Consider the following 11,631-nt stretch of genomic DNA (forward strand, 5'->3'; position numbering starts at 1 on the left):
GAGCAATGTCAATGAAGAATACTGGAGTTACTATCAAGTAGGGGAGGTTATTCCCGATGTACATCGTCCACTTGGTGCCATGCTACCTCTAGTAAACTCAACTGCAAGCACAGTTGATCGTCGTATTCATGAATTCAACCCTACCCTAGACATCATCTCTGTGGAGCAACCTTGCCCTATCGTTTCTACTCCCAATGATGACTGCAGTGTCATGGTCTTACAAGGAGCACCGCCCTGACGATCTTTGGGAGGTTGATGAAATTGTCAATATAGGAAAAGCCTCGCCGCCAACTAATCTCTGGGATGTCGATACGGTGGTAGATGTAATTGTCAGTGATGAAATTTGGACTGTCAACTTGGCTTAGGTGGATGGAGGTCTCTGGGATGTGCTGTTTGTTACCAAACAACCCGGGAATACCTTTCGAGGATGCTACTACTCAAGACCCTGCTTTTTGGGAAGGATTGGTTATGGAGGATTTGGCTATGGATTTAGCTCTCGGGCAAGATGTGTCATCAACGGTAGCTTCAGTCGACAAAGGAAAGTGCAAGTTGGAAGGAGTTCCTGCTGATCTATGGGATTTTGATAGTATGTCTTCTCTATGGGACGTTGCCAATGTAACAAGGAGCGGTCGAGTTTTCCAACCTCCTAATCTTCAGGCCGGAAGCTCGTCTAACCCATCTGCTCAAAGGTCCAATGTTCCTATTGCTCAAAGGAACATACCCCTTGCCATTCCTATAGTTCCAAGTGGAGCTTTGGAGGATGACATCAATAGGAAGCAACTCGAGCGGATCCCCGCTGCAGTCTCTGTCTGGGGACTAATATGTTCTTCTAAAAAGCATCGTGAGAAGTTGTCTTTTGCTCTTGCTCATCTCACGGTGCCTACAGACATCACTCCGGAGGCTATGATCGCCCTCATATTGCCACTCATTTCAAAGCACTCTGTCACTTTCACTGAGAAGGATCTCCCTGTTGATGGAGCTGCTCATAAACGCCCATTGCACATTACTGTCAAGTGTAGAGGTAATTGGGTGCCAACTATCCTCATTGACAATGGCTCTGCAATCAATGTTTGCCCTCTAAGGGTCGCTTACCGCCTAGTTCTCACCAAGAAGGATCTTACACCGTCTAACTTAGTGGTCAAAGCCTACGATAGCACTCGTCGTGTGGTGGCAGGGACGCTAATGCTCAAACTCGACGCTGAGGGTTTTGAGATGGATGTCGAGTTTCATGTTGTTGACATTCCTGCTACTTTTAACCTACTACTAGGCTGGCAGTGGCTTCATAGAGCAGACATCATTGAAGGCTTGATGGAAATTGAGGAGGAAACCTTCCTTTTCGAATGAACAAAGATTCCCTTCATCAAAAGAATAGGAAACATTCGATCCTTTCTCGGATTTCCTGAAGTTCCCTTCCGTAATCGGAGCATATCTTTGGCTAGAGAAATCCAATAAGGGCGATCTTGGTGTCTACGGAAAGCTAAGAGATAATCCTACAACTTTCGCGTTGAAGACTTTCCAAAAATCGAAGAATAATATGGCGAAAATTGGGGATCAAGTCAGAGTACGAAAACTGCCTAATTGAGAATCCTGTTTTGGGAAACAAAGAGAGTTGTATATAAGGAAGATAGAAGAGAAGTTGGGGTACGACAGAGCCTGGAGAAAAGAGTTTTTTTTCACCATTGGAGAAGAATTAGAAGTTTGGGAAAAGGAAGAAGAAGACAAAGGCTGAATTGGAGTTTGTCGACAGATTTCGATCTACAAAAAGTTTCGTTCCAAACTCTTCACCTTCTTTTTGCACAATTTTCATTATGCATACCAGAAATATTATAGGTTGTTTTGATTCTATTATGAACTAGTATCTATTGCTAAGGCTACGATGTAGCCTCTCCATGACAATTCCGAATCTTTTATGTGATCATAATTTTATCAGTCCTTTTGAGTTTACATCATTGTGTTTAGTGCTCTCAATTATCTGGCCAATATTTGAGTGATGTGTTATGCATGCTAATTCGAGAGATGATGCATGCAGTTTAGCTTCGTATGATGTATGCCATGAATTGAACGAAAGATAGGAATGTGCCAACGTGATTTGTGCAGCTTATATGAGAAATATTGTAAATCTTAATGGGCTCAAATGCTCTTAAATTCGCATAGACATATCACGGATTATTGTATGTTGGGTAGTCCTAATTCTACTTGAGAGAGGGTCTTAGAAAAGTTTGAATTTCTCACTGTCAAATAGGACTATAATTCACTGATCACATGGTTAGGATTTGGGATTGGATTGGTTAGTTGAGTCGGACGCCTTAGTATTTTTCTTCGTGAGTGAAAGCTTATTCTCTTTAAGGGTTCGGTCAAATCTTCAGTTGTTGAATTACATCATTGAAGGCTTGATGGAAATTGAGGAGAAAACCTTCCTTTTCGAATGAACAAAGATTCCCTTCATCAAAAGAATAGGAAACATTCGATCCTTTCTCGGATTTCCTGAAGTTCCCTTCCGTAATCGGAGCATATCTTTGGCTAGAGAAATCCAATAAGGGCGATCTTGGTGTCTACGGAAAGCTAAGAGATAATCCTACAACTTTTGCGTTGAAGACTTTCTAAAACTCGAAGAATAATATGGCAAAAATTGGAGATCAAGTCAGAGGACGAAAACTGCCTAATTGAGAATCCTGTTTTGGGAAACAAAGAGAGTTGTTTATAAGGAAGATAGAAGAGAAGTTGGGGTACGACAGAGCCTGGAGAAAAGAGTTTTTTTTCACCATTGGAGAAGAATTAGAAGTTTGGGAGAAGGAAGAAGAAGACAAAAGCCGAATTGGAGTTTGTCGACAGATTTCGATCTACAGACAGTTTCGTTCCAAACTCTTCACCTTCTTTTCGCACAATTTTCATTATGCAAAGCAGAAATATTATGGGTTGTTTTGATTCTATTATGAACTAATATCTATTGCTAAGGCTACGATGTAGCCTCTCCATGACAATTCCGAATCTTTTATGTGATCATAATTTTATCAGTCCTTTTGAGTTTACATCATTGTGTTTAGTGCCCTCAATTATCTGGCCAATATTTGAGTGATGTGTTGTGCATGCTAATTCGAGAGATGATGCATGCAGTTTAGCTTCGTATGATGTATGCCATGAATTGAACGAAAGATAGGAATGTGCCAACGTGATTTGTGCAGCTTATATGAGAAATATTGTAAATCTTAATGGGCTTAAATGCTCTTAAATTCGCATAGACATATCACGGATTATTGTATGTTGGGTAGTCCTAATTCTACTTGAGAGAGGGTCTTAGAAAAGTTTGAATTTCTCACTGTCAAATAGGACTATAATTCACTGATCGCATGGTTAGGATTTGGGATTGGATTGGTTAGTTGAGTCGGATGCCTTAGTATTTTTCGTCGTGAGTGAAAGCTTATTCTCTTTAAGTGTTCGGTCAAATCTTCAGTTGTTGAATTACTTTTAGTTGTTTTTATTTTTCAAATCAAAATTCGTCACTTTTATTGATTCCAAATAATTCAGAACCAGAACAATTACAATAGTTAATAGGTAAGTAGTCCTCGTGGTTCGACATATTTTTTTATCACTATATTACTTGTTACGATTTTGTGCACTTGCGAATTTTCACAACAAGTTTTTGGCGTCGTTGCCAAGGACTATTTACTCTCTATTACTTTTGATACCAACAAGTTCTAAGTTAATTTGAATTTTCTTTATTGTAGTCAAAAAAAAAATCGTGTTTCTATTTATCTTTTCAGGTTTCCCGACTTCTGCATGAGACGTTCTCGAAGCTTGGATTTAGTACCCTTCGACCTTGAAATTGAACGCACCTTTCATAGTTTGAACAAGGAGAAGAAGAAGGATTCCACAACTGAGAACGAAACAATGGGAGATCAACTTGAAAACAGGACTTTGGGAGATTATGTTGTTCCCTTGGTCACCGGAGCTACGTCTAGCATTAGACGGCCTGCCATTCAAGCCAATAACTTTGGGATAAAACCAGCTATTCTTCAAATGGTGGCTGGAACAGTGCAATTCAGCGGCATGCCAAATGATGATCCAAATGCTCACATAGCTAATTTCCTGGAGTTATGTGACACTTTTAAACATAATGGAGTTTCTGATGATGCTATTAGATTAAGGCTCTTTCCATTCTCCCTTCGAGACAAAGCAAAGGCATGGTTAAACTCACTTTCACCGTTAACCATAACTACATGGGATGATTTGGCCAAAAAGTTTCTAGCAAAGTTCTTTCCCCCAGCCAAAACCGTGAAGATGCGAAACAATATCACCACTTTGTTCCAATTTGATACGGAGCCACTATACGAAGCTTGGGAGAGGTATAAATAATTGCTTAGAAAGTGCCCGCATCATGGACTTCCTGTTTGGATTCAAGTGCAAACCTTCTACAATGGGTTGCAGCCTACAACGCGTACAACAATTGATGCTGCAGCAGGAGGGACTTTGATGAAGAAATCACCAGAGGAAGCATATGAGTTGGTAGAGGAAATGGCAACCAACAATTACCAATGGCCAGTGGATCGAGTGACATCTAAAAAAATCCAGGGAGTTCACAAAATTGATTCTTTTTCTGCTTTAGCTGCTCAAGTTGCAACTTTATCTAAGAAATTAGACAATATCAATGTGAGTGCCATTCACCCTACTAATGCAATTTGTGAATTTTGTGCAGGAAATCATATGGAGGTAAACTGTCAAGTGGGAAATCCATTTGCCAGCAATAGTTCAGAGCAAGCAAATTTTGTGTCGAATTACCAACGCCAAAACAATCCTTATTCCAACACTTACAATCCAGGATGGCGAAACCACCCAAATTTTTCATGGAGTAACTCCCAAAATATTTCCAAGCCTCCACTGGATTTTCAAAATCAACAAGAGAAGAAGTTGAATATGGAGGAGGTAATGGTACAATTTATGGCCAAAGTGGATGCTAGATTTTAAGATCATGATATTGCCCTAAAGAACAATGAGAACACTATGCGGAGCATTGAAAGGACAATTGGTCAATTGGCAACTTTAATGTCTGAAAGGTCTCAAGGATCACTTCCAAGCACCACAGAAAAGAACTTGAAAGAGCAAATAAAGGCCAGTACTTTAAGAAGTGGAAAGGAGCTTAATTTACAAGAGAAAGAGAAAAATTCTGAAAAAGAAGGCCGAGGTATTGAGACTGCCGCACCCACACCCAAGTCTGCTTCGCCGCCCCCTATTTCGAGCCAAACAGTGAAAAACTTAAAAAATCCTCCCGTTTCTTCTTCACATATTTCTCCTTATGTTCCTCCCATAACTTTTCCTCAAAGACTTCAAAAAAATAAGCTAGATAAGCAATTTTCTATATTCCTGGATGTTTTTAAAAAATTGCATATTAACATTCCTTTTGCAGATGCTTTGGAACAAATGCCTAGCTATGCGAAATTCCTGAAGGAGATTCTATCAAAAAAGAAGAAATTATAAGAGCATGAGACCGTGATGTTAACTGAAGAGTGCACTGCCATTTTACAAAATAAGTTGCCACCAAAGCTTAAAGATCCAGGGAGTTTTACTATTCCTTGCACCATTGGAAACTCCTATTTTGGAAAAGCTTTATGTGATTTAGGTGCTAGCATAAATCTGATGCCTTTTTCTATTTCAGGTGATTGGGGATAGGAGAGATCAAGGACACTACCGTTTCACTTCAATTAGGAGACCGGTCCATTAAACGACCAAGAGGCATAGTAGAGGATGTTCTTGTTAAAGTGGACAAATTTATTTTTCCTGCAGATTTTATCGTTTTAGATAAGGAGGAAGATCGAGAAATCCCACTTCTTCTTGGTCGACCGTTCTTAGCCACAGGAAGAACTCTAATAGATGTGCAACAAGGGAAACTAATACTACGGGTGCAAGATGAACAAGTTACATTTGAGGTGTTTGAAGCAATGAAATATCCGTCAACAACTGATACATGCTTCAACATAGACGTGATTGATGAACTTGTGGTAGAAAATTTTGAAGAGAGTCATCTTGCCGAACCACTTGAGGCATGTCTTGTTCAATCCGGCACTACCGATTCCGACAATTCCAAAATAAGCAATTGTGCACACTACTTGGAAGCATCTCCGCCTTACTTGCCAAAAGGGAAGTTGGAATACTTAACATTGGGCGAAAGCACTACGCCACAAAAGCCATCCATTATTGAGACCCCTTCTTTAGAACTGAAACCTCTTCCTTCTCATCTTAAATATGCTTATTTACATGATTCTTCTTTACCCGTAATAATTTCTTCATCTTTGACAGGCCTTGAAGAAGAAAAGTTGGGGTACGATAGAGCCTGGAGAAAAGAGTTTTTTTCACCATTGGAGAAGAATTAGAAGTTTGGGAAAAGGAAGAAGAAGACAAAGGCCGAATTGGAGTTTGTCGACAGATTTCGATCTACATATAGTTTCCTTCCAAACTCTTCACCTTCTTTTCGCACAATTTTCATTATGCATAGCAGAAATATTATGGGTTGTTTTGATTCTATTATGAACTTGTAACGCCCCTAATTTTGGGAACGTTAAATAGGAAATTTTATTGAAAATCTCAATAGAGTCTGACTCATTATTACTTCATAACATCATAAGAGTACTTTTAATAAACAAAAGGAGGGGGAACTAGGGTTCCTATCTACTGCTCCGTTTGTTCCTCCATCCTGGCCAGTTCTAAAAGCTTCCAAGGCGTAGAGTTCATCATGTTCATCTATAAGATCTGACACATTATACCAGCGTCGCCGCCAATATAATGTGTCAGGGTTACCAAAGGTAACGCCATGAGCTACAAAAGCTCAATAGAATAACTCATACCCACTAACCCTCAACTTACTAACATTAGGACATATTATTAACAATTTCTACTTAGTACATACATATCTAACAAACAGATAACAATGACACATCCGCATTCACTATTCACTATTCACTATCGTTGGTGTTCGTGATTTTTGAGTTTCTCCTATGCGTCATTTCGTAGACCGTGTCACTGGTTTCACCTTTCATTAACCAAATCAACATTTTCAAAATCGTCATTTTAACACACCCAACCTCGGTTCTGCTGTTCCGCTCTCCGGAGTATCCTTACAATGGTTCCGCCGCACTGGGTTCCCATTGGCACACTTTGCATTGGCTCCTCTCCGCGGATAACCAAGCCACACACCCAACCTCGGTTCCGCCGTTCCGGTCTCCCGAGTATCCTCACAATGGTTCCGCCGCACTGGGTTCCCATTGGCACACAAAACACACACACCACACAATGGGCTACCACGTCCGGCCACATTGCGGTTTCCGAAACATTTCAGATTTTCAAAACACGCATTTTCATTAACCACACCCTAGCTGTCATGTTTCTAACTTTTTCGATTTTTGAGTCACGTTTTCATGCATAGACTCCACGGTAGGACTTTTCACAAAAGTAAACATAAATCATTCATTGTAATCTTGAAACTAAACTAGCAAGATCATCCAACTCCATATTACTTATCATGCTCAAATCACAACTTAAAGCATAACGCCACATGTACGGATGCCTTTGGAGTGAAAATCACTTATGCTTTAGCACACCACAAGACAAGTAATTCTAACAATTATGTATACATGCTCATAACCATCATAAGATCAAAATACGAATGCTTCTAAACAAGCGATAAGTTTTTATCTTTCAAAATCTGTTCTTTCCTCTTTTGTGGGAAGTTCAAAACAACATATGTTTATTGAAGTAAAAGTCAGTTATTCTAATCATGCTCATACTTCCAATTAGCAAAATAAGTTTGTTAACTATCATGCGTTCCAAACATTATAAGTCATAGATAACCTTACATACTTAGAGATAGGGTTTAAGAAGATTCTACGTTATACTTTCCAATATACGGTTCTATGTTATACGTTGAGTTGGTGGACAAGAGACTCTACCTTTCTTCTTAGCGGTAGGTCGGTTTTGAGAATTGGTCGTCGGTTTTGCGAATCGGCGGCGTAACGACTCCGAATTGCTTCGAAAGGAAGAGAAAATTTTCTCTTCCTAGAAACAATTTTGCGAACGAAACTAGGCTACTTTAAAGATCTAGGGGTGGTTTTTGGAGGTGGTTTGGTGGTAGCTCTCAAGAACTTCAAGAAACTTAAAGAAACTTGAACTTTGGAACTAAGAAAGCTTAGAAATCCTAGAGAGAAGTGAGAGCAAGGAGTGAAGGTGTGAGAATGGCTTAAAACGAGCTTGCTATTTATAGGCCAAGGGTTCTCTCTCTCTCTCTCTCTCTCACCCGAAATCTCTCTCTCTCTCCTATCTTTGATTTTTTTTCTTGCTTTGTCACTTCAAGGCATGGCATGGTGGTAAGTAGAAGGGTAAAGTGCAAGTAACTATCAATATCTTAAGCATGAATGACTAGATTTTGTACTTTGGGTTAGGGTTTAGGAAGATTTGATGGAAGAAAGAAGGGATGGTTCAAGATTAGGTTTAGTAAGTATATATATATAAGGACAATGGTGGGTAGATTTGACTTGGAGAAGTATAAAGAAATGGGTTGTAAGGATGTAAGAAGATCATGTCAAGGTACTCTCGAAGTCTCTCCCATATCTCACCATCTCTCGTTAGTACAAGGTACCTATATATATAACTTGAGTTGGTAGAAGAAATCTAAGATGGCATGCTTAAAATAATCTATGAGGTACATATACCTATATATAAATACCTAGAAAAAATCTAGGGAAGTGACTTTGGTGGGTGACTTACTTCTATTACCCAAGGGATAAAATTTTCCCTAACATTTATTATCCAAAGGGTAGAAGGATAATAATGTTGAATAAGTTTGAAAAGACTAGTCATGAAGTATAATATGATTACTTCTTAAGGTCCAAGGGTTCAATTAGGGTTTGGAGGGTTTCACAAGGCTCAAAGATGGTCAAAAAGGTACATCTATGGTTAGGAGATTGTAACTAGGTGAATTGGTAGTCCGGTTCTTCCAACTAATGGGTTGAAAACTAATTCTACTTGCCACGTAGGATTTCTAGTCAATAAATATAAATGTTAAGGACTAAACTTTAATTAAGACGGATTATAGAATTTTAAAAGCAATACTAATTAATTAAAAAGAAATTCCATTATATAACGAAATTTTTATTCATTAAAATTTCGAGTCTTTACAAACTATCCCCCTTAAACGATTTCGTCCTCGAAATTAGGTGCACGCTTGGATTCGAATGGGTGGGGGTAATTTGCCTTCATGGTTTCTTCTCTTTCCCATGTGGTCTCTTCAGAACCGCGGTGCTTCCAGAAAACTCATACCAACTTGACAGTCTTGTTTCCGATTGTCTTTTCACTTCAGTCCTGAATTTCTATTGGTTCTTCTTTGTACGTCGCATCTTCTTCGATTGTGAGGTCTTCCCAATTGAGGACATGCGTGGGCAACGCGAGATACTTGCAGAGCATTGAAATGTGGAACACGTTATGTACTCTATCTAGCTGTGGCTGCAGCACTAGACGATACGCAACCTTCCCGATTTTGACCACGATGTCAAAAGGTCCAATGTAGCGTGGGGACAACTTTCCCTTTTTCCCAAATCTAATGACTCCTTTCTTTGGTCTGATCTTCAGGAATACATAATCTCCGACTGCGAAGGTTAATGGTCGGTTCCTTTTATCCGCATAACTCTTCTGTTGGCTTTGAGAGGTCTGGATTCTTTGCCTGATGGTTTTGACCTTCTCCATGGTATCCCGTACTATGTCAGGCCCAATCAATCCCGTTTTCCCCAGCATCTGTTCAGCAGATTGGAGATCGACAGGGTCGACCGTATAGGGCTTCGTATGGTGCCATCTCGATACTCAAATTCTTTTTGGGATTTCTCTGCACCTCTTACTAGCTGTGTATGCCTGGTATTCTTTCGGTTCGTCTTTCTGCGTCCCTTCCTCTCTTTTCGCATCTTTCCTTACACTAGCATACTCCCTGACCACTGCACTTTCTTTTCTTGAAGTAATGCTGACCCTTTAAGTCATGGACTAGTTTCTTCAGCACTTTGATAGTTGTTGTTGTAGGCAAACTCTACTAATGGCAAGTGTTGTTCCCAATTTTCGGAAAAATCCAAGGCACAGGCTCTTAGCATGTCTTCCAATGTCTAAATTGTCCTCTCCGTTTGTCCATCTGTTTATGGGTGGAAGGCCATATTAAGCCTTACGTCTATTCCCAATGCCTTCTGCAATCCTTTCCAAAAGTGTGAAATGAAACGTGGATCCCTATCAGATATAATCGAGAGGGGTATTCCATGTAGGCGTACAATCTCACGAATATACAATAGGCTCAGTTGTTCCACGTTCTCTGTCATCTTAACAGGCAGAAAATGCGCGAATTTGGTGAGTTGATCCACAATTACCCAAATGGCTGTGTTGGACTTGGCGGATCTTGGCAGTCTAGTCACGAAGTCCATTGAGATGTGCTCCCACTTCCAGGTTAGTATTGGTAAAGGTTGGAGATCTCCTCTCGGTTTTTGATGTTCAGCCTTGACTTGTTGACACACTAGGCAGGTTGATACAAATTGGGCTACGTTCTTCGCAGGTCCCAATATTAGGTACGAACACCTTTCCCTTGAATCTCAGGCTATTATCCTTCTCGATTGTCCATCCTAGTAGCGCCTTTCCTTCTCGGATTCGATACTGAATGAACTCACAATCATGTTCAAAGGTTTGGGCTAGTAAGATTTCTCGGTGAAGTGCCGGTTCAGCAACTAGAGCGTACAATCGAGCATTTCAGTCTTCTGATGATGGTCGTAGGTTGAACTCGTTGAGGGTGTCCACCATCTCCCATTCCTTAATAGATGTCTTGACCTTTTGTGCCTTATCCTTTCGGCTTAGAGCGTCAGCTACCACATTGGCTTTGCCAGGGTGATACTAGAGCGTAAATTTGTAGTCCTCCAAGTATTCCATCCATCGACGCTATCTCAGGTTCAACTCCTTCTGAGTGAACAGATATTTGAGGCTTTGTGGTCGGTGAAAACTTTGAATTGTTCTCCCCACAGATAGTAACGCCAGAATTTGAGGGCGAATACTACTGTAGCCAATTCTAGGTCGTGGGTAGGGTAATTCCTCTCGTGCGGTCGAAGTTGTCGGGATCTGTAGGCTACAACTTTTCCATTCTGCATCAGCACGCATCCCAATCCATCTCTTGACGCGTCGCAGTAAACCATATAATCTACACCTCCTTCGGAAATGATGAGTATCGGTGCACTGGTCAGTCTCTTTTTCAGTTCCTGGAAAGACTTCTCACAGGCATCATTCCAATCCAACTTCACTCTTTCTGAGTCAGCCTGGTCATTGGTTTGGCTAGGGTTGAGAAGTCCTATATGAATCTTCGGTAATACCCAACCAATCCTAGAAAACTTATGATTTTGAATACTGAGGTCGGTTGTTTCCAATTCAGTACTGCTTCAACCTTACTTTCGTCCACCGCAATTCCGTCTTTGGATACTACGTGCCCCAAGAACTTAACCACTTCTAGCCAAAACTCGCATTTACTTGCCTTGGCATAGAGTTGGCTGTCTCGGAGTACTTGTAGCACTATCCGAAGGTGTTCTTCGTGCTCCTCCTTATTGGCGGAGTATATCAAGATGTCGTCAATGAACA

General features: G+C 40.4%; 2 protein-coding genes across 2 annotated transcripts; one reads left to right on the forward strand and one right to left on the reverse strand.

Annotated features, from left to right (window-relative positions):
- The first annotated feature begins 5,487 nt into the window (after positions 1 to 5,487).
- LOC131306817 (uncharacterized) lies at positions 5,488 to 6,365 on the forward strand. The gene is made up of 2 exons (XM_058333245.1): positions 5,488 to 5,650; positions 5,779 to 6,365. Exons 1-2 carry the CDS (start codon positions 5,488 to 5,490, stop codon positions 6,363 to 6,365), a joined length of 750 nt encoding a protein of 249 aa, XP_058189228.1.
- Positions 6,366 to 9,339: 2,974 nt separating this feature from the next.
- On the reverse strand, positions 9,340 to 10,337 carry LOC131306818 (uncharacterized). Its single transcript, XM_058333246.1, has 2 exons — positions 10,191 to 10,337; positions 9,340 to 9,774 (listed from the first exon to the last, which is right to left on the reverse strand). The coding sequence occupies exons 1-2, from the start codon at positions 10,335 to 10,337 to the stop codon at positions 9,340 to 9,342; spliced, it is 582 nt and encodes a 193-aa protein (XP_058189229.1).
- Between the last annotated feature and the right edge of the window lie 1,294 nt (positions 10,338 to 11,631).

This window comes from Rhododendron vialii, chromosome 11a (assembly GCF_030253575.1).
Source record: "Rhododendron vialii isolate Sample 1 chromosome 11a, ASM3025357v1".
NCBI classification, from domain to species: domain Eukaryota; kingdom Viridiplantae; phylum Streptophyta; class Magnoliopsida; order Ericales; family Ericaceae; genus Rhododendron; species Rhododendron vialii.